This window comes from Micrasema longulum, unplaced genomic scaffold (genome assembly GCF_059751315.1).
Source record: "Micrasema longulum isolate JH-2025_06_02 unplaced genomic scaffold, ASM5975131v1 h1tg000044l, whole genome shotgun sequence".
NCBI lineage: Eukaryota > Metazoa > Arthropoda > Insecta > Trichoptera > Brachycentridae > Micrasema > Micrasema longulum.
In genome coordinates this window covers 178,009-205,401 of record NW_028277251.1, presented here as the reverse complement: position 1 = coordinate 205,401, position 27,393 = coordinate 178,009, and the positions used below count along the sequence as shown (strand labels likewise).

The 27,393-nt window shown below is 34.3% G+C and overlaps 2 protein-coding genes across 2 annotated transcripts in view; one reads left to right on the top strand and one right to left on the bottom strand.

The window, feature by feature from the left end:
* Nucleotides 1–12,408, bottom strand: part of Hr39 (Nuclear hormone receptor FTZ-F1 beta) — a 76,873-nt gene extending 64,465 nt beyond the window's left edge. Inside the window, exon 1 of the mRNA XM_088227471.1 lies at nt 11,940–12,408. The gene's annotated coding sequence lies outside the window, so the exon portion shown is untranslated. The remainder of the gene's footprint in view (nt 1–11,939) is intronic.
* A 233-nt stretch (nt 12,409–12,641) lies between these two features.
* Rab9 (RAS oncogene family member Rab9) lies at nt 12,642–20,999 on the top strand. Its single transcript, XM_088227847.1, has 4 exons — nt 12,642–13,291; nt 16,169–16,369; nt 17,794–17,930; nt 19,521–20,999. The coding sequence occupies exons 1-4, from the start codon at nt 13,082–13,084 to the stop codon at nt 19,651–19,653; spliced, it is 681 nt and encodes a 226-aa protein (XP_088083973.1). The 5' UTR covers nt 12,642–13,081; the 3' UTR covers nt 19,654–20,999.
* Nucleotides 21,000–27,393: the final 6,394 nt, after the last annotated feature.

Sequence of the window (27,393 nt, the reverse complement as noted above, 5' to 3'; positions counted from 1 at the left end):
GCATGATAAATAATTAAATAAAAATAGCAGTTTTGGAATGTTTTCCATATTTACACCGGCCAAATTTAAATATGTGATTGCGCAGCAGGATTCTACGACGCGATACGTAAATATTTTGACATTTAATATTAGGTGTTCACGGATGTTGCATTGTGATCGCAAATATGTACGATAAACCACCATGGTGAGAAATTGTTATCAGGTCGCTTATTAACACGTCTATAGTTATTTGTGATTGAGCTACTGATAAAAAAATATAAGTATGTAATATTACAACTAAAGTCTGTTCATTATTACAAGAATTTCCAAATAAACAAACCAGCCGCGTGATATCCGACGAGAATAGCCTATTTTACACATATCATCTTAACCTAAACGGCGTGGTAAAATTATAGTGGATAGACATTTATTAGATTCGTAAGTACCTATTTAAATTTGATAATATTTATATTTTTCGTTTTTTTTTTTATAAAATACCATAGTTAATGACGTTAGTAAAAATATCAATAAAAACGCCTCGGTTAAAATGTTATTAAAAAAATAAATTATATTATCGTTCTTATAATTTGTCCAAATATTTCCATTTTGGTGGCCATTTTTAACGAGTTGTAAATAATTCACTCTAAGAAAATGGAAATCAAGTTGAGGTAGAGGGGTTCGAACCTCGGATCTCTGATCCGTGAGTCCGCAACACTAGCCACGGGACTACGACCCAATTCAAATAATATAGTAAAATTTAACAAAATATATTTTAATGATAATTTTATGAAAATCATTAATTAAATTTAGCGAGTACTCTCAGGTAAAAGTGGATTGGAGATTAATCGGTCTCATGGTGTACTAGTTATTGCGTTTGACAGGCATTAAATAAATAACTAATTGTTTAACAATAAATAACGATCCACCGTATTGTATTTTATTTTATCATCCCGTGTAGATATTTGCCGGGGTGTGAAATCGGCCAATCATGAAATATCACGCAGTGGGCTCGTGGTTTGCACGTGCACAGCGGTCCAGTCTCCGTGAATGTCCGGCAAATACAGATTTTATATGATTTTAATACATTTATATTAACATTTATCGTAACGTAAAAGAAAAAACAATTCTTGTGTACATAATGTGAAGTGACGTCATACAATAATTTTGAGTTTGTACAAATGTTTGTAGACAAAATACTGGATTTCACCCCCTTGGAGTCATTGAGATTAACAAATTACGACAGGGATGGAGAACATTTTAGAGAAGGTAATATGGAAGTCTAGGCATTTACAGGTCTAATGACGTGTCATTGGGTTGTTTAATTGGCCACTTTACACACTGTGTGACATTCACAATTTTGCCTATGTTTGAACATACCTATTTATTCTATTCTTCCATCTGTTGATTTTAGTGAAATTAAAGAGCTGAAACCTTTATTGTTGTGAAGAGATTAACCTGATGGAATTATTTCTTCTCGAAAATTAAAAAAAATTCACCAATTTTTGAACTTCTTGGACCAGTATGTTTTATTACAATATTTTATTTTATTTTAAATTAGTTAATATTCTCAGTAAAACATATACATTACAAAATTTCAATCCGTGCTACACAGAAAAGAATTATGAACACAAACGTCCATATTTCTTTTATTTTAATATATAGTATATTTATCTTTATATATATAATTCCTCTGTACGTGTGATGTCACCGTTCTCCCCCTAAACCGCTTAACCGATTTACGTGCGGTTTTCAGAGAAATATAGATCTTTGCGCTGTGCGTGTTCGTAGATATTAAAATCTTCAATCGGATATGTAAAAAAGAAGGTAGGAGCATAAATGTTTTATTCATCGATCTCCCAGGGTTGCATTCGAGGAGAATGCATTTGCAAAAAAATGGAAAGATGTTGTTTTTTTGTGTATTAAAAAAGGTTTTTTTTAAATATTTACAAACGGCATTTGTTTTTTGTGGATCTCAATCAGATTCATTCTTTAAAATCCTTATAATTTCTACCCATTTATTTCTTTTTATCAGACTTTTGGTAACACTAAAATAATATTAAATTCAATACATTTAAAAAAAATCGGATTCCTATATAAGTACACCCCTTTGCTGGCGAGACGACCGGAGTTTGACGTTTGCAAAAAAAAAAATGCCATATTTGAAAAAATAGTTATTTTATGTTTTGGAATTCAACCATAAACAAGTACCTAGGTACCTACTTAAATGAAATATTTTAATATCGACTATTTTTAGTTTTGTAATTTAATCACAAACAAGTACCTAGGTACCTACCTTATTAATGAAGTCTTTTTACAAGCTAATAGCAGGCAAGCCAACGTTCGGACAGGACAACGTCTATCGGGTTCGCTAGTTCTTTATAAAGTTTAAACTTTAAACTGTCGTCGCTTTATTGCAGTATAATTCAATGAATACATATAATTGTACGGCAGGCCCTACTATGTATACATTTTTTAGTTTTTATTTATATTTATTTAACCTGTACATCTTGTATGTATTCCAAAAAAATTATATATAAAATAGTATATTTACCAGTATGAAGATAACCATTAGAGGATCAAAGCGCTTATTGGTCAAATAAATAAGTGGAAGTGTGCCGAGTATTTTGAATTGGTAACCTATGTTTAAATGTAAGTTATTATATATTTCTACGCATCCTATGTTATTTTATTGCGCCGTGCAGATTTTTACACTCTTCCGAAATGGGTTACAGCCGGACCGCAACCCACAACACAAGGCTCAAGTACTTAACCAGTCATGAATAAAAAATCATTGACCTCTCTCATTCGCCTAACTATATAGCCGCTAGCAGACTTGAATGGTCGCCGTATAAGTTTATTTAAAAACAATATAAAAACGAACACACGTCGCATTCTAATTTCCGTAATTTGAATGATCGAACGCCGAGATCGCGCGCTCGTCTGGAATAAATAACAATATCTAAATATCCCGTTCCTCGGAGACGGCAAGTTTAGAGGTCGGCGTGAAAAGGTGCCGATTGAATAGTGTAGTGTACAAGTTCTACTTAGTAAATGAAACGTGATTTTGAATGCAACCCCTGACTCTGTAAAACCAGTCATTTAGAGGTCGGTATGAAAAGGTGCCGATTGAATAGTACAGTGTACAAATTCTACCAAGTAAATGAAACGTGATTTTAAATTCAACCCCCGACTGTCTAACCAATTCATCGAAATGGTCGAGAGTTTCAAACACCTTCAACAGCATGGAGATTGGATATTTGCTGAGTGAAAACCAAGTGCCGACCTGATGAAGCAAAACAGCAGCTTTACGGCAATAATCACACAATGTATTAAATACAAGGTAATTTTCTATAAGATATTTGGAATTTTTCTAGTGTACATGGAATTGTATTTTGATAAAGAGTGTGAATAAATAAATAAATAAATATTTCGAATCATTCGATAGAAAGCAAAAGCAAGTAAAAACAATTCAGTGCGAAAAACGACAATTTGTTTTTATTTTTTTTTAAAAACGGTAGCAATGAAGAACTTCAGCTCTACGGGAAATTTGATGCAAAAATGTTTTCTTACGCGCGGGTAAAAATGAGAGCATTTAATTGTATGGCAAATATTCTTAAAAATGTACGAAAAAAAGATTTAAATAAAAACTACTTTGAACGACGTCACTAGCTCATATGAATAAACCAATAAATAATAAGGGAGTTGTGGAGATTTGTGGGAGTTGCGGTTTACTCAACGTAAACGGACCAATCGCCAAAACTGACCGAGAAGAAGCGGAAGATAACTTGAGACGTCAGGCGCGGAGTAGTTTCAGAAATACGATATATAAACATTTAAAAAAAACACTAAGTTTAATGGTGTATTAACAAATAAAAGAGAAATAAAAAACATTGAACTTCCTCATTCTAAGCGAGAACACAGTATCTTAATTTTCTGAACCGAGTAAGTGCAATACGTACATCGTACAGTTATAAACAATACAATTATAGGTTGTCCCTTTGTGCACGGTGCCCGCGCGGGGTCAACGCCTGGTCGGGCCGGAGCCCCTCGCCCCCCGTCCCCCGAGCCGCCGTTATGTAATGGAGATAGCGGGCACTGCCTGTTCTGCACTCAGCAGAGCCCCTTTAAGGGGGTAAGGGAGCCCCCAGTCCGCCCTTAGCAGAGGAAGACAGCCGCACGAAGCAATGGAGATGAGAGGAGTGACCTACCGAAACAAGATATTCAGCCGAAAACGAAACTGAATTTCGGCTTCTGTTCTAGTCCGGCCGAAACAAAACTAATTTCAATGAGTAAGAGTCACTCTAAGACGCTTAAAATTAGGCGTTTTATTGTTGAACCTTATGAGTTCATCAAAATAAGTGTTATTTTAATATAAAGTTTATATTTGGAGCACTAACTTAGCGGTTATTCTTTATTTTATTTTTTTTAATATATAAACCTTTATTAGCATAAATAAACAATACATTCAGTAAAAAAATGGAACACTTAAGGTTGAACTTGCCAAAAAAGAGTCTAGCTCTTGTGTTTGGTTTTGTTTTTAACCAATATTTTTTTCCACCGACCGGTTTCAAAGCAAACAAGTTTCTTCTTCAAGGTTTACGTAACCAATGAATTCCTATTTAATTTTTATCATGTTAACTAAATACTACAGGTGGACCCAATAAATCAAGTATTTTTTTCCTCACAGGGGTAGTAATTTGATATCAATATTTTCGAAGCTAGACAGGAGAGGACTAAAAGAAATATAAATTTGGTTATTAATTATTTTTTTCTTATTATGAATCGGCTCGTCTAGTTGGGCCAAAATGCACCAAAATTGGACAATAGACGATTGGCAACAAGTCATTTTTTCCGATGAATCTAAATTTAATGTGTTTGGTCCAGATGGCAAGACGATAGTCCGGCGAAAACCTGGCGAAAGATTTCACCCTAAAGGTATTAATTACCCGAACAGTAAAGCATCCACCCTATGTCATGATATGGGGGTGCATGACAGTTCATGGTTTAGCTCCACTACAGATTGTCCAAGGCACTATGAATGCCATACAATACAAAACTATTTTGGAAAATCATTTGTTTCCTACAGTTGAAGACATTATACAATTTAGTTCAAATCCTATATTCCAAGATGATTCTGCGCCTTGCCATCGAGCTCCATCTGTGAGTATATAACTTTATTTTATAAATTTAAATTGTTGTAACTTGGTTTGTAATATCATATCTTTCTTACAGGTAACTGAATTCAAAGAGTCTTTTGGAGTTACATCTCCGAGTTGGCCTGGAAACAGTCCGGACTTTAACCCGATAGAAAATTTATGGGCAATAATGAAACAAAAAATTGCGAAGAAACGGGCCAAAAATACCCAGGAATTGATTAAAATCATTAACTATTTTTGGGAACATGAAATATCATTAGATATTATAAATAATTTATATTTGTCGATGTCAAACAGAATTTCTTTAGTGATTAAGAGCAAAAGCGATATTACAAAATATTGAAATACTATCGAACCCGAAAAATTACTTTTATTTTTATATTCGTTTGTTTAAAATATCGGTCTGTTTACCCTTCACACAAATCTATTAACCAAATGTAATTATTTGCGATTGCCAATAAAGACACAGTGCCATAAATCAATTATGTCGGGTACAAGAACAATGGTAACGGAGCTGCTACCTGGAAAAAAAACCCTATTTATAAATATATATTAAGCTTTTATTTTACTTGGAAACATTACTTAGTCATCAAATCTACAAAAATATATATTTAAAAAAATCCAAGCAATTGAGAATATTTATTATTTTTAATTAAGAATTTTATTACAAGTGCGAACTTTTTTTTGTCCATGGGTGTATATATATATATAACTTAGCCAAGTATCAAATTGTATACTTTTGCGCTTATCAAGTTGTGACATAGTGTAAAAAAAAACAAACCGCTTTGCGTAAAATTGAAAAAAAATACATACGATCCCGACGAAATATTTCATAACATTTAGTATTTAGCTTGACCATATAGTTGACGCTTTAAATATAAATAATATTATTTTCTTCCAGCCCTACGTCCGCGCTCGCCACCCCTGACCGCCCGCAGAGAGCAGAGCCTCGGGCCGCGCGGCCGCCCTCTCGAGTACCGTTGGCGAGCCGCGGGCGCGGGCGGTCGGCGGCAGCGGTTACCGGTCCGGCGGTTATGCAACGCGAGACGGTGCTGTAATACAGAACCCAGAACACGGCGCGCCGCGAGCCTTCGCGATAATAACAGTCTCGAGGCTGTAGAATGAGGAACTTCAGTCCTACGGGAAATTTGATACAAAAAATGTTTTATTGCGCGCCGTAAAAATTAGAGCTTTAAATTGGACGGTAAAGTTTCTCGAAAATGTACGAAAAAAATAATAGAGCTGTGAAAGATATCCGGTTTACTTACCGCAAACGGACCAATCGGCAGAACTGACAGATGTTAAACGGAAGAGAACCTCTGACGTCACATGTGGAGTAATTTCAGAAATGCAAAATAAATAAAAAAAACCACAGCGCTGATAATAAATTTGCTTATTTTAAATAGTCTATAACAAATATTTTTTTATTTTAAAAAAACCAATCGACTTCCTCATTGATTTTTTAAATGTATTTTTATTTAAAAGGGTACACATGAACAGAAAATATAAAAGGAAAAATAATGAAACTCACTTAACCGCGAAACCAGCTTGTCAGCAGGTTTCTGATTTTTCCTTTGAAAATAAAAAAGTTAAAGAAATTATATAAATTTAAAAAATAATATAAACATTATTAACAACTAAAAGATCAGCATAATATGTATTTTTCTCACAAAATATATTTATAAAAATGTAAATAGTTTACCGTTAACATAAAATAATAATGGCGGCCTCCATGGTGTAGTGGTCAAGACGCTTGACTCACGCACGGAAGGTTCCGGGTTCGATTCCCGGTGAGAACACAAAAATTAAAATGTGATTTTTCTCAAGCCTGGTTGTTCTGTAATGTAATTCACCACTGTAATTAGGCCTCTTGGCCTGTTGTGGTGCAAAAAAAAAAGAGAAAATGAGAAATAATCAATATAAGCCATTGAATTATTTTTTCTTGAATGTTTTGACAACACTTTCTTTTAAGATCTGCTTAGGAATCTTATTGAAAATTGTATAATGAAGTGTTCTTTGGCCTCACCTGTTTAATAACCTCGGTAATGAATATAAATATGCGATTACTTGCTCAAAATTCGAAAATTTCGAAAAGTAACAAAGCCCCTCAAAAACCAGAGTCTTGTTTGTTTATACCCTGAACCTATATTTACGCGGGAGTACGGTCAGAGTAATAACGCGCTACTGCTGTAGAGCCACCCATACAGAAATAAATAATTCTAAAATCAATTACGAAGTTAGCTATAGTTTACATCAAAACTCGGGGTAGGTACTCAGGTCTAGAATCACAAGCGTAGCGACGAAACCTTCGGTTACACATTTTTTGTTAAATCAAAACCTCTGTGCCTTCAGAAGTTCGAAATTGTGCAACAGAATCCCTTTTCAGAAAAAAAAATAAAACTTGTTTATTTGTGAAATCGTTTCCTGGCTTAAAAAGTGCTACTTTTTAGATGTAATTTTTAGAAGTACCATATTATATGTATTACATGATTTGTAAAATTTGTCTGTTAGTAAATAGTAATTAAGAGGTAGTCTGTATATATACCTTATTTTTCTTCTTTTTTTATTTAAGAATAATGTACAGCGCCCTCAAAGTGCTTACTCGCGAAAACGGCGCTATAAAAATTGTCGAAATTTATTATAATTATAATCATCATCAATCCCCCTTCCGCACCTAATGGTGCATAGGGCACTGCATCGGTACAACAACCGCAGCGTATCTTGGTCACTTTCTTTGCATAAAGGTGAGACGATCAGTCTTACGCTTCAGGTTCCAGTCCGGGAACCGTGCCGTGGCACATCGGTCGCGGAGCACTGCTCTGCAGTAGTGCCGTAATCCAGGGAGAAAACGCGGGACGTAAGAAGACTATGAAGAAAGGAATGGACCGCGTTTCCTCTTAAAGGGAAGCACAAAAATCTTCGAGACTGGACCGCTGTCCGCGTGCAAACCACAGGCCCACTGCGTGATATCGCAAGATTGGCCCATTTCACACCACGGCAAAAATCTACACGGCACGATAAAATACAATATTTATTGTTTTACAATTATTGTTTTAACCAATACACCATGAGACCGACTAATCTCCAGTCGATTTCCATTGGCGGGATTTTCACCGCTAAATTTAAATAATGATTTCAATAAAATTATAATTAAAATCTATTTCGTTAAGTCTTTCATTCGATCTGTGGTCCCGTGGCTAGTGTTTCGGACTCGTGGATCAGAGGTCCGAGGATCGAACCCCACTCTACCCCAACTTGATTTCCATTTTCTAATACTGAGTTATTTACAACTCGTTGAAAATGGTCACCAAAATGGAAGTTAATTAATTTTTAATTTTATTTATGTTCACAAACAAAAAACAATACATACGACATTGGTATAATAATCACAATTTGTTATGTTTAGATATTGTTCATCAATATGATTGTTTGTGTTTATGTTTGATTTTTTGAAATTGGCTAGCTCAATGAGGAAGTTCAGTGGTTTTTAATTTTTTTTTATTTGTTAATAGACTGTTAAACTAAGTCAATTTTTTTTTTTTTAATTTTTATATATCGCATTATCGGCGCTACGATTTTTCAAAGTTTTGTATTTCTGAAATAACTCCGCGTGTAACGTCAGAGTTTCATTTCCGCTTATTCTCATTCAGTTTATTCTCATTCAGTTCTTCCCATTGGTCCAGAAGCGACAAGCAGACCGGAAATCTTCCATAGCTCTTAGATTATAGGTTGATTCACATTAACCAGTGACGTCATTTAAAGTAGTGCGGTTTTATAGAAATATTTATTATTATTTTTTCTGTACATTTTCAAGAAACTTTGCCGTACAATTTAATGCTCTAATTTTTACCCCGCGTAAGAAAACATTTTTATATCAAATTTCCCGTAGGGCTGAAGTTCCTAATTGAATTCTATGATTGTTACGAAAGTTATTCCAATAAATTATTACTAACAGGTTATTAAAAATGATTTTAATTTAGTGTTTAATGTTTCTTATTCAATACTTAATGTATTTTTACTATTTCGGATGTATTAACTATGTATGATATTATGTATTGTCAACAAATGTTGTTCTCTATGTACGGTCCCAAATGAGTTTCTTTAATAACTCCCAGGAGCATATGTACTTTTTGTATTATATGTTTTATTTATAATAAAAATAATTTAACCTAATGTGAGTACTAAAAAATACATACTTTTAGAAAAAGGTGACTATTTGATTTTTAAAATTGCGTTACAGTTTTTCTACAATTATTTAATGTATTAACAAATTACAACAGGGATGGAGAATGCCTTAAATAAGGGAATATGGAAGTCTAGGCATTTACAGGGCTTATGACCTGTCATTGGCTGGTTTAAGTGGCCACTTTACACAATGTGTAACATTCACCATTTTGCCTATGTTTGAACATCCATGTTTCTTCAATTCTTCCATTTGTTGATTTTAGTGAATTTAAAAAGCTGAAACCTTTATTGTTATGAAGAGATTCATCTGACTGAAATTCCCTTATTTAAGGTATTCTCCATCCCTGTTGTAATTTGTTAATCTTAATGAGTCCCGAGGGGGTGAAATCCAGTCTTTTGTCTACAAACATTTGGACAAACTCAAATATTGTAGTAAAACCAGATAGTCCAAAAAGAAGTTTAAAAATTGGAAAATTGTTTTCAGGCGTTGCCTAGTATGTGAAATCATTCAGTCATTTAAATCTCTTCTAAAATCGTATTCCTACATAAGTACACCCCTTCGTTGGTGAGATGACCGGAGTTTGACATTTGCAAAAAGAATGCGAAAAATTGAAAAAAATGTTTATTTTATGTTTTGGAATTCAACCATAAACAAGTACCTAGGTACCTACTTGAATTCAATATTTGAATATAAACAATTTTCGGTTTTGGAATTTAATCACAAACAAGTACCTAGGTACCTACTTATCAATGAAAAGTCATTTGCCAACGTTCGGGCAGGACAACGTCTGTCGGGTCTGCTAGTTTTTATATATTATTCAATTTTGTATTAATTTTTTTAGACATCTCTAATAAAAAATATGCTGTATTTTATTCATCAGACTGTGGTCCCGTGGCTAGTGTTGCGGACTTACGGATCAGAGGTTCGAGCCCCACTTAACCCGAAATGATTTCCATTTTCTAATAGTAGTAATGTTCATATATTATGCAAGAAAATAATTACACCATTCGATTTGTTTGTTACTCGCGTGTTATCTGTGATAATTTCTGCTCTTATATGTTGTATTTAAAATAATCAATAAGTTGGTACGGTGATCTAAATGGGAAATGTGATCCTACCGTATCCCTTTTAATCTCAGCAGTATTTTGACACTTGCAAACGACACAACACGGCATAATTGAATTTAAATCAGCAGTTGCGTACTAAGCGACATGTACAGAAGTACCTAATGGCCAAAACGTAAAACTACTCATTTGTGGGTAGTTTAGTCAGATTCATTTTGATTGGTTTCTGGACTATTCTAATTCTATGGTCATAACTCATAACACGACAAAAAAGGTACGAAAATATATTTACGATGTTATTTAAGTTTTTCTTTATTTTTTTAAATTTAAATTTCATTGATAAACCCTTACGGGTTACATACATTTAACAAAATATGTTTACTTTTAAAATTCACATTCTACTGTTAATAATAATAATTTTAACATCTTTTGTAAAGGTTGTCTGAGTCTTTTGTTTAGTTTTGTCTGGTAGTTTATTGTATAATTTCAGTCCATGGTTTATTAGTCTCGATTGCCCTTTACTCGCTTTTAAAGGTTTTATATGATATTTTTCTGATATTCTCGTATTGTGTTCATGTTTACTACAGTTTTTTTCAAGTTTTAATTCTTCGTCTACAATTACATCAGTGGCTAATTTGTGAATAAATTTTAAGGATTCTAGTTTAAAGAGTTTAGTTACATTTAATTGTTTAGTTTGTTTAAAAAGTTATTTAGTTGCTGTTAGATAGGGAAGGTCATATACTAACTTTAATATTTTATTTTGCTGTCTTTGTAGTCTGTAAGTAAGAACTTTGTTATGAATCTAAATAAAATGTCCTTGGCGAATTCCCCAACGTGATTCTAGTAGGAATTTACTACACAAAGGGGTGGGTTCTCAGCGACGAGGAAATTCAATATCAAATCCCTTAACGTCAAAACAGGGCAGGGCATTGAACCCTGCCGAGCGCCGCACGCTCGTGTCGTGAGCGGCGTATTGTGGTGTAATCCTGACATGTTGTAACACTAATTTGTAACAACAAGCCATCGGTACAAGATTAATAACATTTTCGAAAGGATAATTCGAGTGATTACATTTTGGCAAACAGTCCGCGGTCGCTAGACTACGGTCACGTGACCGCAGGCGCAGTAAACGACCTTCAAGTCATGTCGGAGCATTCGCGCCGACCTTGACAGAGAGCCGCCTATAGCCGTCTCCCTCTCCCTCCGTCCTAGCCGTATGTGACGATGACCCTTCGAAACCCCGATATTACGGAAATCCGCCCTTTTGCGCGACTCAAACGGCGGCCCGGACGAGCCTGGACAAGGAACGACATAATACAGAAGCCTCCGCCGCCGTAAACACCGCCTCGGGCCGCGAACGCTGAACGCGCTGAACCCGTTCTACACGTCAACCTATACGCGACGCGAGTACGTTCGGCAGCAGACAAAGAAACTGCGAAATATCGGAACGCGCAATCGAAAAACATTCCATTACGAACCCCATCCAGCGAAACATTAACATTATAAAACGTTTCATTAAAAAAACCACGACCACTGGTCGGAGCGCGCACTTACCTTCCTTACGCGAGCAGCTTACATCCGCATCTCCCGCAAAACTGTTATCCAAATCGACCACATTTCACAAAATATAACTGAACTGCATCGTAATAACGACGAAATAGCCGACAATTGCCAATTTCACTTTCACAGGACGACAGGTAGAATGACACACCTTACGTAAATTTACCAAAGTTTATTGACATTAAGGAAAGGTACAAACAGATTTGCGCAAAAATTAACACAAAAATATCCGACACACACTTTTTCCGATATGCTCGCGTTCGCTGACAACAGACCGAGGATATTTAGCACAAAATCATAAAAAGTAACCGGTGGAAACACGAAGAAAATAAGAAAATCGACGCAACAGAAGAGCGTAATGAAAAATGTCCGCTCACTGAAAACAATGCCAATATGAATAATGTTTTTTCAAAACACTGCTAGCGACATCTGTGTATTTAAAATTTCATAGGAAAATGGCGGAAAACACATGTAGTTTGAATTGCTTTGTAATTATGATATATTTTAAATAATAAATAAAACATTTGTTGAAAACACTTCGAAAACAAGGTAAACTGCGATTCTCATCATTTATTTATTTTAAATGTACATATCATTTTGATGAAGTGTTAATTTATTTAAAAAGAACAAAATAAATCACAACAAATTGACGCAACGGCATTGCTATCTATCGTCAAAACTATCAATTACGTGTGCAGATTGAGTAGTGTCACGGCCCTAATCGTACTTATGATATTACAGTTTTTCTTTCTTCACCTCAAGGTGGTTAATAGCTCTTATGGTCAGTGTTCTAAGAAACAATTTTCTGTGCGTATAGCCGATAGCTGAAGGCTGATGCTGATTTACAACTTTCGAATTGTTTGATTTTGACATATGTCATATCTGTCATAAATATGATACATTCGGGGTTTTGCACGTCTTGAAATCGAATAAAATATGCAAAATACTCCGAATAGTTGTTTGTGTATCGTAGTGAAATGACCGCTAGAACTCGTGACTCGCTCATCGCAGTGACAGCCTTCGTTTCTTATTGTTATCTCATTGTATGAGTCAACAATAGACAAATAATAGATACAATTGATTGTTTTCGTTGTTTGCGTATCGATACGGATGGATAGCGACGTTCGAACGCCAGAATGTCTGAATCGCAGCAAAGAGCACACATGCGGAGTCCGAATAAGAACACTCTGTTGAAAGTGGTGATCCTCGGTGATGGGGGAGTCGGCAAATCGTGTCTCATGAACAGATTTGTGTCCAATAACTTCGACGAGCACAGTTTCCACACTATAGGCGTCGAGTTTCTCAACAAGGACATCGAAATCAACGGGGACAAGTACACATTACAGGTAAAAATATATTTGAATTGTTGTCGCGGAACAAAAGGATGATGAATGAATGGTAAAACAGATATATATGGCGAGAATGAATGGTCACGTAGGACGAGGACGACCAAGAAAGATGTGGCATAGTCAGATAAACCAGTTCGTAGTGTTTAAAACTGTCTGAACATTTTGTTATTTCTCTCTCTTCTTTGTTCCTTCTCACATGTAAAAATAAAAAGTATATTGTTAAGTGTCATGGAACAGGTAACCCCGGTGAGGTCACATTATTTTTGTTATTAACCATTGTTTACGATGTGCAAAAAAATTGAGCAAATAAATAAATAAAAACCTCGAGTCATGTCATATCATGTCAAAAGCTAAATTGACAAACGGACCATCACACCGTTTCTCTATGAGGGTAGGCAGAGAGTATAGAATGCCATATCACTCTGTCCTCTTCTACTGACATCACTTCCAGGTCATGTCTTTCTCGGTCTTCCCAGTTTTCTGCAGCCATCTATATTCGCATTGTAGATCCTTTTAGCCGCTCTTTCACTGTCCATTCGCTCTCCAAAGCTCGTCCAAACCAATGCTGTACTTTGTTCTTGATTTTGTCAATAATAATTTATTTATTTATTTAACTTTTTGTACATAATGTTATTTGTACATTGGCGGGCTTATTGGCAAATGGCAATTTCTTCCAACCAACCAATAAAATAAAAGTTTTATTTTTATAATTCCAGTTACAGAACATATTCAATAGAAAAAAAAAAGATTAAAAAGTTAAAAATATATAAAAATAGAAATAAACGTATTTGTTATAAATTATCTTAATCAAAACTATTCCTCAATGGGAAAAAGGAAAAAAGAGGAAAAAGGAAAGGAGGAGAAATTAAGGAAGAGAAACCCTGTTATTTTGAAACCGCGTAAAATGGGGTTCCAGTGTAGATAAAAAAATAACTTGCCGCTTTTCGATTACGAGAGTAATCAAATTTTAAATTTTATGTATATTTGAACGAAAACCCAGGTTGAGAGTTCATTAGAATATGACCCTAAGAGATTATTTATTAATTAGAAAATTTAAGATTGTGACATTGCTTAAACTATTTCCTGCTTCTCTAAAACAGAGGACACTTTGAACTAAATATTATATTGACTGTTATCAGTAGTGGAATTTAAACCTATGTGAGAATATTTCATTTAGACACGCACTTTGCTAATAAGTACATATTTAGTCTATTTTATTTAAGTCTACCTCAAGGTATCCCAAAGTTTTTCAGTAACGGAACACTTTGCAAACCCAAAAATTTTAACAGGTCACTCTGGTTGGGTAACTCGCAATAGAGAAAAAATTTATTTTTTTTAAAAATAGAAAATTTTATTAAAACATTTATTATTTATTTACAATATTTGAGTTTGTCCAAATGTTCGTAGAATTAGAATTGAAGAAGAAGAAGTGAAGAAATATGGATGTTTAAACATAGGCAAAATGGTGAATGTTACACAGTGTGTAAAGTGGCCACTTAAACCAGCCAATGACAGGTCATAAGCCCTGTAAATGCCTAGACTTCCATATTCCCTTATTTAAGGTATTCTCCATCCCTGTTGTAATTTGTTAATCTTAATGACTCCCGAGGGGGTGAAATCCAGTCTTTTGTCTACAAACATTTGGACAAACTCAAATATTGTAGTAAAACCAGCTAGTCCAAAAAGAAGTTTAAAAATTGGAAAATTGTTCTCAGGCGTTGCCTAGTATGTGAAATCATTCAGTCATTTGAATCTCTTCTAAAATCGTATTCCTACATAAGTACACCCCTTCGTTGGTGAGATGACCGGAGTTTGACGGTTGCAAAAAGAATGCAAAAAATTAAAAAAAATATTTATTTTATGTTTTGGAATTCAACCATAAACAAGTACCTAGGTACCTACTTGAATTCAATATTTGAATATAAATGAACGCACCGGAGCGGCGCTCCGGCACGCTGCCCACAGCCTGCAAGAAGGTTGCCGACACCTGGTCTAATTAACACTGTCACACATAGGGGACATTAGACATAGTTTTATCATAATATTTATGTTTAAAAAGCACTTATATACTAGTTACAAATATGCTAAATTATTTAGACCCATATCTCAACTAATGTCGGCCTCGTGGTGTAATGATCAGCGCGTTGGCCTACCATGCAAGAGGTCTCGGGTTCGACTCCCAACATGGTTGATATAAAAGGGTGATTTCACACTAGAATATTTCATAGTCTCTGGACTGGTAGCGTAAGACTGATCACTTTACCTTCATGTGAAAAAATTGATCAAGATATGCTGCAATTGGTGTACTGATCCAGTGCCCTATGCACCATTTGGTGCGGAAAGGGAACGATGATGATGATATCTCAACCGAAATTAAGAAGTTTTAATGGAATGTGAATATCTGGATATTTTTATTTAGCTTAGAAGCGGCCAAAAATAATGGAAAAATTTTACATTGTCTGATATATTCTAAATTTATTTAAAAAAATGGATGAGTGGTCTAGAGGTTTTTTTTATTAGCGATAATTTAAATAATTATCTTTTTTTAGTATAAAATTAAATTTTACCATTAAATTGGGGTCTAGATTAGCAACCGCCCATGCGCTCTGTAGCTGCCGGACTTACTCTTATACATAATTAAAATTAACCGTATTTGAAAATGAAGAATTAGAATACTAACCGTCCATTCGCTCTGTAGCTGCAAGACGTGTTGACATATATGTTGTACCGAGTCTTTGAGGTGATTTACACAAAAATGGTGCTGTACAGTAAAATACAGCCCACCTGTAACATTTCTATTAAATTCTACATCATCAAAGCCGCCTGTGTTTGATATGGCATAATTTACAACTTAATGGGTATTTCGCCTTCCAGATATGGGACACGGCTGGCCAGGAGAGGTTCAAGTCTCTCCGCACCCCGTTCTACCGAGGCTCTGACATCTGCCTGCTGACCTACTCCATAGAGGACAAGTCTTCCTTCGACAACCTCGCCACCTGGATGGAAGAATTCCGAGTGTATGCGGATGTCACGCAGCCCAACGAGCTTTTCCCCTATATTGTTGTCGGAAATAAGGTAAAACAAAAAGACAATGAATTGTGTGAATTGAAAAAAAAAAAACATATTAGAGATGAAATGATTATCTGGTAACACGGCCCAATTTTACTATCCTCCCGGATACCGGATAAAAGCGCGATACCCGGCAGATACCTAATATTCATCAAACTCTAAACATTTCATGAAATCAGTGTCATAATCTAGAGAGAAAATACAGGAATACATTTGTATAAAGAAAAGTCAGACCGCGTTTCCTCTTAAGATTAAACATTATTTTAATTATTATACTTACTAAACTTTACTTCATAATGCTTTTATGTAACCATAAAACAGGTCCGGTATTCCTTAATAAAACCATTGACCTATTAATACACATAGGTATACCCGAAACCCTCTAAAATTATGACACTTAACTTATGCCTAAACACTTAGTCCTGCCCTACGCGTATTTATTCGTTCTTTAACTGCCAGCTGGGTTTTGATGTGAGCTTGACATTTAATTCGAAACCGAAATGCTTTGTTGTGTTCAAAAAACCGTTCGGATAAACGTAAAAAAGATGGTATAACTTTTCATTGGTAAGTAGATGTACGTGTTTATGATTGAATTCCAGAATTTAAAACAATTCATTTCCAAATATTGAATTTAAGCAGGTTCCAAAATTTCTAATAATTTATTTTCAAATACAGAATTCTTTTGCAAATGTCAAACTCCACTCTTCTCTCCGACAGGGGTGTGCTTTATTTAGGAATGAGATTTTCAAAAATGTATTGAATGTCAGTTAATACTATTTTAGTTTTACCAAAAATACAGTAAAAAGAAATATATAGGTAGAAAAATAAGAAATTTAAGGGCACATTTGACTTATTATTATTATGAATAACTTATATAGCGCCATTTTCATAGTGAAATACCTCAAGGGCGCTTTACAAAGTGATTATATGAATAAATAAATTTAATTTTACCTTTTGAATTTGTAATTTAAGTAAAACCGATTACTAAATGTTATTAACTATTTGTATATAACCACTTACCGACTTTTCTATGTCTACCGGTTTCGAGACGTACCTGTCTCTTCTTCAGGACAGCAATTTAACCAACGCGCATAACCCACTATACACCTTCACCATAGTTGCTGCACAAAAATGTAAAACCAACACGACATGCATTTTGATAGGCACATGCTGGTTTAATTGGTGTCGGTACGTGGTTATATATGAATATTCAATAATATTTAGTAAAATCTTTGACCACAAAGTTAATGCTTTAAATATTAATAAAATAAACTATTTTCTTTGCTATCACATGCTACGGATTTATTCAAATGATTTAAAGAACAAGTAGGTTTTAAGATTTTGCGAAAGCATTACTTCACTCTCACAGCTTCGCACCTCTGCTGGGAGAGCATTCCATGCCATAGGACCTGTATGGTAATATTTTCCAGTCAGACATCACTCCGCGGGAAGTGACGGCCGAGCAGTTGGCAGACTGGTGCAACCAACATCGCATATCTTCCTTCATAGAAACATCCGCTAAAACAGCCAGCAACGTAACGCAGGCCTTCACTCTAGCGGTCCAGAGGTATGTAGTTTCGGTTGTGTTTCTATTTACTCTATTTTTGTTGGATTTACAGTTTGACCTTAATCTTATTCTGAAAAATGCGGGTCAGCTCCTGACGTCATCACTGCGACCTGTGACAGGTCTCCGTAAATTGTTTCTCGCCCTCTAAGCCCAGATCTTTGAAGAGCCTGAGCGGAGGACGAGTGTTTTCATATTGCTAAACCTCCCCCTCCAACTCCAGATCCTTAAAGTATCATGCTATTAGGTAGGGGGCGAGCACCGTAACATCTTCAAGTTTAACCAATGGCCCCCTGAAGATGTGGCTTCTTTTGTGTAATAAAGCATCACATTCACATATAATGCGTCTAGGTGTTTCCTCATCTAGAAGTTACGAAGAGGTTAATTCTAGCAAGGTGTTTATTCAATCTGCCGTGCCCTGGCCGGGTTCTAGTGATAACCCTCACTTGACTTCGGCTTAGTTTCATGGGGTCGAAAGCAAACCTTTGCGAGTACCCCTATAGTGGGCCCACTTATTTATTTATTCTTGGAACAATAACAATTTAACACAGTAGTAGAATAATCCACCCACTAATGTCAGAGACGCCCCTTCATTATTCACATTAAAATCTCAATTGAAATAGATGTACTTCATAAAGTAGACACTATTTACAAAATAAATTTTATTTTACAAAGGAGATCACCCAGATTGGGCCAATTTTTATTTTGCCAGCCAACAAATACAAACGCATTATTTAAATAGAACTCAGCATTATAAACATTTTTTATTACCACACCAAAGTTTTAAGTCAATTCTCTGAGATTATATTTAGGTTTGAATATTTAGCCTCAAAGTATCACTCAGCATAGAAGCAGTTTTGTTTTGTCAAAAGTGTAACGTAAAGTGGTGTAATAGTAGTTAATTGAATTTTAGTCTCACATGCATTATAAAAAGGCTCAGAAGGAAAATAAAACAAAAAATAAAAATAACTACTGTATTAAATATTTTAATGTTATCCTCTATAATTCTCCTGATCTAACAAATTTATCTACTAACTTGATAAAATAATTTTGACTTAGAACTTTAGTCTGATAATAAAAAGGATTTATTTTGTTATACTCTATTATAATATTAATTTTCATTTAGATGGCCGGCGGTCTTCAATTGGTCTGTGTATTCAGTGGTCAATAATGCACCAGATTTTTGCGGGTAAAGTATGTGTCTTGTTAAAAAGGATTTTCAAGAGCTTTAACAACTACAACCGGAACACGAAAATGAATTCGATCCAGAGTGGGTTAGCATGTGAAGTGTCAAATCCTATGGTTGAAGAAATGAATAAATGCACTCAGAACGTTAGAATGATTTCAATGCATAGTGCATTATTGTGTGTAAATTTTACATAAGATTTTACTGGGCTAGAACTGCAGTTATTTATTTTTGAAAATATTTCAATCCAGAGTCAATCATATGTTTTGTGTGTGTGTGTTTTGATATTCCGGCTCCGCAACTCAATTGGCAATCTGGCCCAGACTTGAGACTGTGCCTGATCTAGGGCAGCAATTATGGCAAAACTTGATGATCTTTGATGATTTTAATTTCTTTTGAATTTGCAGGTGGACAGCTTCAGAAAAAATGGCCGAAAGGGAACACCAAGCCTTAACCAACACTGACACAGTTAATCTCTCCACCGCTAATTCCAGTAGGAGGGATAATAGAAACTTCTGTTGTTTAGGCTCTTCTAATTAATCTTATAATAATATTTACTTTAAAGTACCTACATATAAAAAAATATTCTAAAAAAGAACCGTATTGAGTTGGTACTTACATATGTTTTCAAATAATGTTCCAAAATTGAAATCGACTACGTTCTATTAAACAATGTGATCAAACGATCTCTCTGGCCCGTTGTGTGTTACGAAATTGTCGATTTTTAAAAATCTTTCATCATTTTCTTATCTGCATCCAATAGTGCCTAGGATACTCTGCATTGGTATGCCAATGGCAGTGTATTAGCAATAATTTGTAATTTAGGTATACGAAAGTAAGATGACTAACCTTACGCTTCAGATGCAAGTCCAGGGCTAGTATTCCAAACGCTCCCAAGCCCGTTGAAAAACCATTTATCTCGGCGGTTCGGAATAGCACCGCAGGAACGCATATTCATAAATTCCCAATGTGTCATGCATTTGAGATGCTTTGGTATCACCCTGAAATACACTTCGTCATTCTACTCTCCATATTAACACTGTTCAATTTAGCTTCAAAATCACCCCTGAGTAGTGCCTGCTAACGTCACTCAACATCAACATTCTCGTTTAATGTCGCCATTAATGTGTTATGATTCGGTTATTACTATGGCTATGATTTCAGGGACAGTAGAATGTTGAAGTTTTAAAAAAAAGAATTACGTCTACCCTGCTCGAATCGAACTCGGAACTCGTGTACTATGAGGCGAGCATATCTTCACTAAATTTCCTTTTTTAGAATTTTTGTCTAAAAATGGCCGTTCAGGGTTCTGGTTCTATTTCACACTGTATTCTTTATCCAACCGGACACGGAATATTCTATATTAACACACTCTATGTGGGAAATGTAGATCTACCCGCGCGCCCGATCGATGCTTTCTACCGATCAGCGGGAAGAGAAGTACTACGGCTCCTTTTTAAAGGCGGGAAAGATAGATCCACTCGATTATTTAGTCAGAGTATTTTATTTCAACCCTTCAAGACGCTCCAAATTACACACACATCTATAAAAAGTAAGATAAACTGTTGTTTCACGTACGTAAACACACTCTTGCAAAAATTGTAAATTTGTAATTTTCAGTAATTATTTTTAAGTCAAGAAACAGCATGTTTTTATTCAATATGTTTTATGTACATAATGTTATATGACAGTATTTTTTTACTGTGAAAAAAAATGTGCCAGTCTTAAAAAATACTTGTAATATATTTTTACATACTAACTTTAGTGTGCTTACTGTCAAATTGTTCTCTTTGTCAGTGTTTTTAATGTCGTATTGTAATTTTTTATACATTTTATGGTGTTATTATATGAATCTCTTATTGGAAAATAAACAGTTCATGGATTTATATCTGCTTAACCGTTTTAGCCCGGGTGTTAATTCAAATATACACGATGCTTCAGGGGCAGACCGCGGAACTTCATAGGAACAATTCTCGTGGTAAACTGTACAAAAATTATAATATATACTCATTTTTAAAAATAAAAACCATCAATTGGACATAGTAATGCAGAAAGCAACCAGCTATAGAAAAGTGAAACTGAGATAATCGCACTTTTATGAAGAGAGTTAGTAATCAAATCTTCTCAACAGTTGGAATGTTTTTGACTTTGACAAATGATAGACAAGGAATTCATTAGTTTTTTTTAAGTATTACAAATAAGAATATAATTATGCGTTTTACCAGTTTTAATGTACCGTAAGATTTTTCTAGTGTTTTGGGTGTTTTCTGCAAATTTAAAAATATCGTTTTTATAATCAACACTATTTTCAGAAGGTGATTATTACAGTTTTTTGTATGAAAGCGGTCTGGCTGTTTTTAGCAGAACAAAGAATAGACCTTACTGAACCCAATAACACCAATATCATTTTTTTTCAAAATTGTGAACTGGGCTTTCACTTATTTCAAGTTGACTTTCAACTATAATAATTGTAATAATTGTTGTTTGAGTCGATCATTAATGTCTCAGACTATCATCTCTTCCATAAACTCCTACCCCTCTCCTATTCAGCTGCTTCCCTTGACTGCGTACGGTGCATATCGCCTCGTCAAATACAATTTCAATAATAAAAGATAAAAAATTTCAAAAAAATTATTTAGATGTTTTTAAAAGTACATAATTTTTTAATGTATTTTCATTTATTTATCTATTGAAATCTACAGTCATATACACAATAATACGGTTATAATATAATAGATACTTAATACTAGACTGAAAATGATTTCATACTTATAATCAACAATATACATATATTGTATCATAAATTAAGTTATATTATACAAGAATAGAAATTGGAAAAAAAAATAAATGTCTGTACATGCCGTCTTACCTTTGTAAATTTAAAATATAAATAGTTATTAAATTTAAATATACAAAATGTTTCTGTGAAGTTTCGCAGTATGGCCCTGAAACACATGGAGACAAAATTGAAGAGTTGTTTACTCTCGTACCTATCGAAATTCAAAAGTGGCGAGTTTCTTTTTTAATTACTGGTATCCCTAATTACATTTTTTTGTGCTGATATGGCAGTCGGCAACTCAGAAAAGATCGTTTTTTAGTTTGACAGCTGGCTCCTGGCTTATTTGTTTGCTTCGGAGCATTCCTGTTGTCTTACTAAATGATATTTTAGGCGTGTTTTAAATATATTTAATAATTAGATTTAAAAATACATATTACACCTGTTTTATGAACCATGATTATTTATTTTCAGTTTGAGAGTCAGCGTTCATTAAAAATGAACGTTAAATAATTTCAAAAGTACAAAAGATTTTTTGTTAAACGCCAATTGTAAAATTGGAATAGTCCAGAAACCGCATATGCGAAACAAACTGAATCCGACTAAACTACTCCCAAATGAGTAGTTTTACGTTTTGGCCATAAGGTACTCGTTTGTCGTTTACAAGTGTCGAAATACTGCTGGGATTAAAAGGGAATAAGGTAGATCACATTTCATGTGTATGAAGCGAATTCACAAGTAATATTATTTAAGAATTCGATTATTTTACCATCTGTCAAGATTGTTAAATAAAAGAAGGTGAACATTTTGTTAGTATTGCCAGGGTGGTTGAATTTTTTTACCCGGCTTTCTATTAATAAGCCTTAGTGTAATATTGGAAGTTTTAAAATGTGGCCTTTTTAAATAACTAAGAATTTGTATGTTTTGTATTTAATTTGTATAAATATGTATGTAAATTTTGTATAATATGTGAAATACGCTACAATATTCATGATATCACCTTACCAATGACTCCTACAAGTGTTTTTTATATTTAAAGGCTCTTAATAATTATAGTAACACGCTATTTTATTATATTCTCGTAAATGGGGGTCAGTAGTATATAGGCTCCTGACGTCACTGCGACCTATTTACATATATTGTGATGGGTCCCCATCTAATTAATTTTCACCTTCCAAGCCTAAAGCTTCACGGTTTCCTAAGAGAGCGGTGCTGTCATCATTAAAACGTTGTATGTACAAACCATAGAATTAAGAATAGTCCAGAAACCGCACAAAGGCATCAAACAGAAGGTGACTAAACTACTCTTAAAAGAGTAGTTTTACGTTTAGACCCATTAGTTTCTTTGTAGACATCGCTCAGTACGCAACTCCCGATTTTAATTAAACTATGCCGTTTTGCGTCGTTTTAAAGTGTAGAAATACTGCTGGGATCTTAAAGAAACGGGGTGGGATCACATCTTATGTGTAATTAGCAAATGCATGTGTAAGTAGCAAGTGCATTACTTAAAAATTGAATTGTTTTTCCATCTGTCAGATTGTCAAAGAAAACAAAATGGACATTTCGTTAGTGTTGCTAGGGTAGTAAATTTGTTTACCCTACTTTGCTCATCTAATGAGAGAACTAATGAAAATCTGACATTTGACTGACATTATCTTTAAAACATCAAATATTATATGACATAATATAAAAATATGCGTTTTATCGAAATTTGAAATCGACAAACTGTCAATTGATTTTGTAAAAAAATCATCGAGCTTTGTATTATGTGAAGAGCAAAGATTATAAAAAAGCCGAGTTAAAACACTATTTGTAATAAAAAATGTTTATTTGCTACAAGATTTTTTTTATCATCTATTGTTATATTGTTTTTCAATTTCAAAACACTCCCTTTAATGATATTATTTTTACGCAATCGATTTTTACATATTGACTATTGAAGAATATGTTGGAATGGGAGCGCTTATAACAGTGCAAATTTTTGAAAGATGAGTTGTCACGGCTGCCAGATAACACGCTTTCTTTAGGTTTTTATCTCTGGACGCCGTTAAGACGGGCATTTTATTACGAAACAAACCATCACGCCGTTTCTCCGTAGGGGTAGGCAGAGAGGATAGAACGCCGTATAACTCTGTCTTTGCATACAGACCTCGCTTCTTATACATCTTCTCACGCACGCACGCCAATTATTCCTACTCTTGACATGTTCATCTTCGAGTATTTGATGGACTAGATCGTGCCATGTCTTTCTCGCTATTCCTCGTTTTCTGCATCTATCATTGCAGAAAACGAGGAATAACATTCGAATCGTAGATGCTTTAAGCCGTTTTTTCGCTGCTCTACGTGTTCAAACCGATGCAGCACCCCTTTTTTGATTCTGTCGATAATGGATGTCTCAGCCTTACATAGTTCACGGATCTCAACACTTGTGCACCTATCATACATCGTTTTACCACTCATTCGCCCGAGGAATCGCATTTTGATAGCATTTAACCTACTTTCATAATTATTTTTCCAATTCTATACTTCGCTCCCATACATTAGAGTTGGCACTAGAACTCCACTGTGAACTGCTAGTTTTGCCTCCTGCGACAAACATTTTTTTGCCAAAGTAGATTTTAGTGTACCGTTCACCCTGTTCCATTTTATTACGCCCACGGCATATTACGGTCGCTACATAATGGCACTGCTTTCCTAGGAAACCATGGAACCAGAAAACTAAGTGCTATCATATCTTTTGCTGATTCTCCTCCTCCCAGCCCAAATCCTTAAAGAAACGGGTTAAACGAAAGGTGGCGAGTGCTCTCACATCCTCAGGTTTGAACAATGGTCCACCGATTGTGCGACTTCTTTTGTGATGTAAAACATCACATTCACTTAACATGTGTAAAAGTATTTTATCATCTGCACTGCCGAACCCAGCTACCCGCCGAGTCTAAAGAATTTTCGGTGGAACACAAGTTTTAAACCAGATTTTAATACACACATACCTACATTATAATACACTTGATATAATATGTACATAATGAAAAATGATTATAAAGTTCCAAGGATGTATTTTTTTATATTCTTATTTTATAATTTTAATAACTTCACTGTGACTGATGGTCTCCGAGAGATTATTTCATAATCTTGGAATAACGCAATTCATTGTTCGTCTTCCAAAATAATTTGTAGTTCATGTAACAATCAGAGAATTTCCAGTTTTCAATCTAATGTTTTGAGTGGGAATTTATTTTTAATATTACACATTTACAATCAATTTAAAGTCACAAAGTTGTTTTACTGGCAGGACATCACAGTATTTAAAATATACACCTTTGCTCGTCCGTTTTGCCTGACGGGTCACACTATTTGATACAATCCTCCTTTTAAGTCTCATCAGAATATTATAAATTTTACTCGGATGAGACTGAAAGGCGGGATTCCTAACGCATTTTTCTCTAAGATATTCAATAAGCGAGGTTTATACAAAAGTTTTATCGTTTTTGATGAAATAAGCTCTTGCTAAACTATGGTATATCAATTTTCTGGCGTATTTAATTCAAAATGTGTCATCTTACTGTTAAGAAATTTCTGTAATATGTGTTTGTAGTATGGGATTATTAAATAAGAAACACGGGAGGTTACAAATCTCGCAGTGTCTGCGGAAATGTGGAATCATTCCTATTCATAGTAATTATTTTTTATCATTTATTTTAGAAGTTAAATATAATCTTCAAAAATTAGTAAATTTATGGTTTGAAATAAAAAATGTGTACCAAAGTAATTTTCTATGGAGAAAGGCATTTGTAAAAATGTAATATTTTGGTTGTAAGAAAAATTGTGTTTTGTTGTGATATCTCAAGTATTATGTTAATTCTCAATTTATTTATTTTAGTTAAAAAAATTATTTACTCTGAAAATTAACAATAAATAAAATGTCTAAACTTTTTTGTTTTATTATGTAAAGTGGAACTCCATTTTACCGAACTCCAGTCTTGCGGATTGCCAAGATCATCAGGATCATTATCAGAAAATAGAAAATAAAGGAGATGTTATAAATAACAAATAAAAAAGGGCGCTGGCGGCCGCCGCGTTACCCAAATCAATTTTTCTGGACATGTTAAAGTTTTAATTTTTTATGTAATTTCAGATAATCGTAGTTTTACTGTAATTCTAAATAAGATAGGGAGCGTGGAGTCAAGGTTTTTAATGTATTAAAAAATACATGTAGGATTTCGCTAGTTATGTTAAAGGGGGTTGGAGATTGACAGAAGACACAAGATTGCTGATTAACGCATATTAATTACATGGCGAATAAATTATGTCGCACGAGTGTTACGGCGATGAGTTGAACTGGCTGCACTTAAGCTATTTGCTGGAACTGAGTATCTGTGTTGAGCTAATTTGTTGGGAAAACTAGCCCTTATATTACAATTTGAACAATATTGAACAAAATATATTATTATAAATAAAAAATGTACTCTTGTAAAAATAAATTAACATATTACATTTTCTTAACCCATTGTTTTTTTTTTTTCATACAGACAACATCCAACACGGATTACAAATAATATATGAAGGAAACCCAAAATAAAAGGGAATTACGTCATAACTTCTTTATTTTTAAATATTTTTACATCAAATTTTGATCGCCTTTAAAGTATTCTCCCTTGACCACAGCGCACCTCTGCAAACGATCTTTCCATTGTTCAAAACAAGTTTTAAATTCACTCATCGGGATGTTCTTTAGGCGTTCCAGCTATATTTGTTTTACCTCCTCTACGGTGGCAAAACGCTTTCCTCTCATGTCTCTTTTGAGTCTGGGAAATAAAAAAAAATCACAGGGGGCTAGATCCGGTGAGTAGGGGGGGTGAACAATTGGTGTCATGCCATCTTTGGTCAAAAACAGCTTTACGGAGAGACCGGTATGGGCTGGCGCGTTGTCATAATGGAAGAACCAGTCGCTTGTGCGCCAAAGATCTGCCCCAAAGAATCACAATAGACAAAATTAATTATAAAATTTGAGCAAAAACCTTGTAAAATGCAATGCATATGGGTATCTTTGATGATTTATATAAATCATCAAACAAAATCCCTATTTTTCAAACAACTAGACCGGTATTCCCAAAAAAAAAAAACATTTATCCGCTTCTCTGTGACGTCATCACCCGTAGGTAATTTTCCAAATTCCTCAAAAATCTAGATCAAATGACCCAAATGGGAAGAAAAAAAGTCCCGATTCCCCAGAAGTTCCCCACATAATTATTTCAAGAAAGAAAAAAACAGTTTTAATATAAATCGATAATGTTTTTTTAATTTTTTTATTCGGTCGCTGTTTTTGACCATATCTTTGTTGTTAACAATATATTTGATGGATTGAATTTTAAACTTCACCCTTTCTTTTTATTCCTTCTCTGGTAGTCATTAAAGATACTACAAAATCTGCATGTAGACGATTTCGGTTTTCTGTTTTAATGTATTTTAGATCACTGAATTTTCTTTCTACCGGTGCGTTTGCA

Bases quoted from the DNA above. Each gene is read 5' to 3' on its own strand.
- Rab9 (XM_088227847.1), top strand. From the start codon at position 13,082: ATGTCTGAATCGCAGCAAAGAGCACACATGCGGAGTCCGAATAAGAAC. The intron at 13,292-16,168 runs GTAAAAATATAT...TTCGCCTTCCAG, and splicing joins GGGACAAGTACACATTACAG to ATATGGGACACGGCTGGCCA. The intron at 16,370-17,793 runs GTAAAACAAAAA...AATATTTTCCAG, and splicing joins ATATTGTTGTCGGAAATAAG to TCAGACATCACTCCGCGGGA.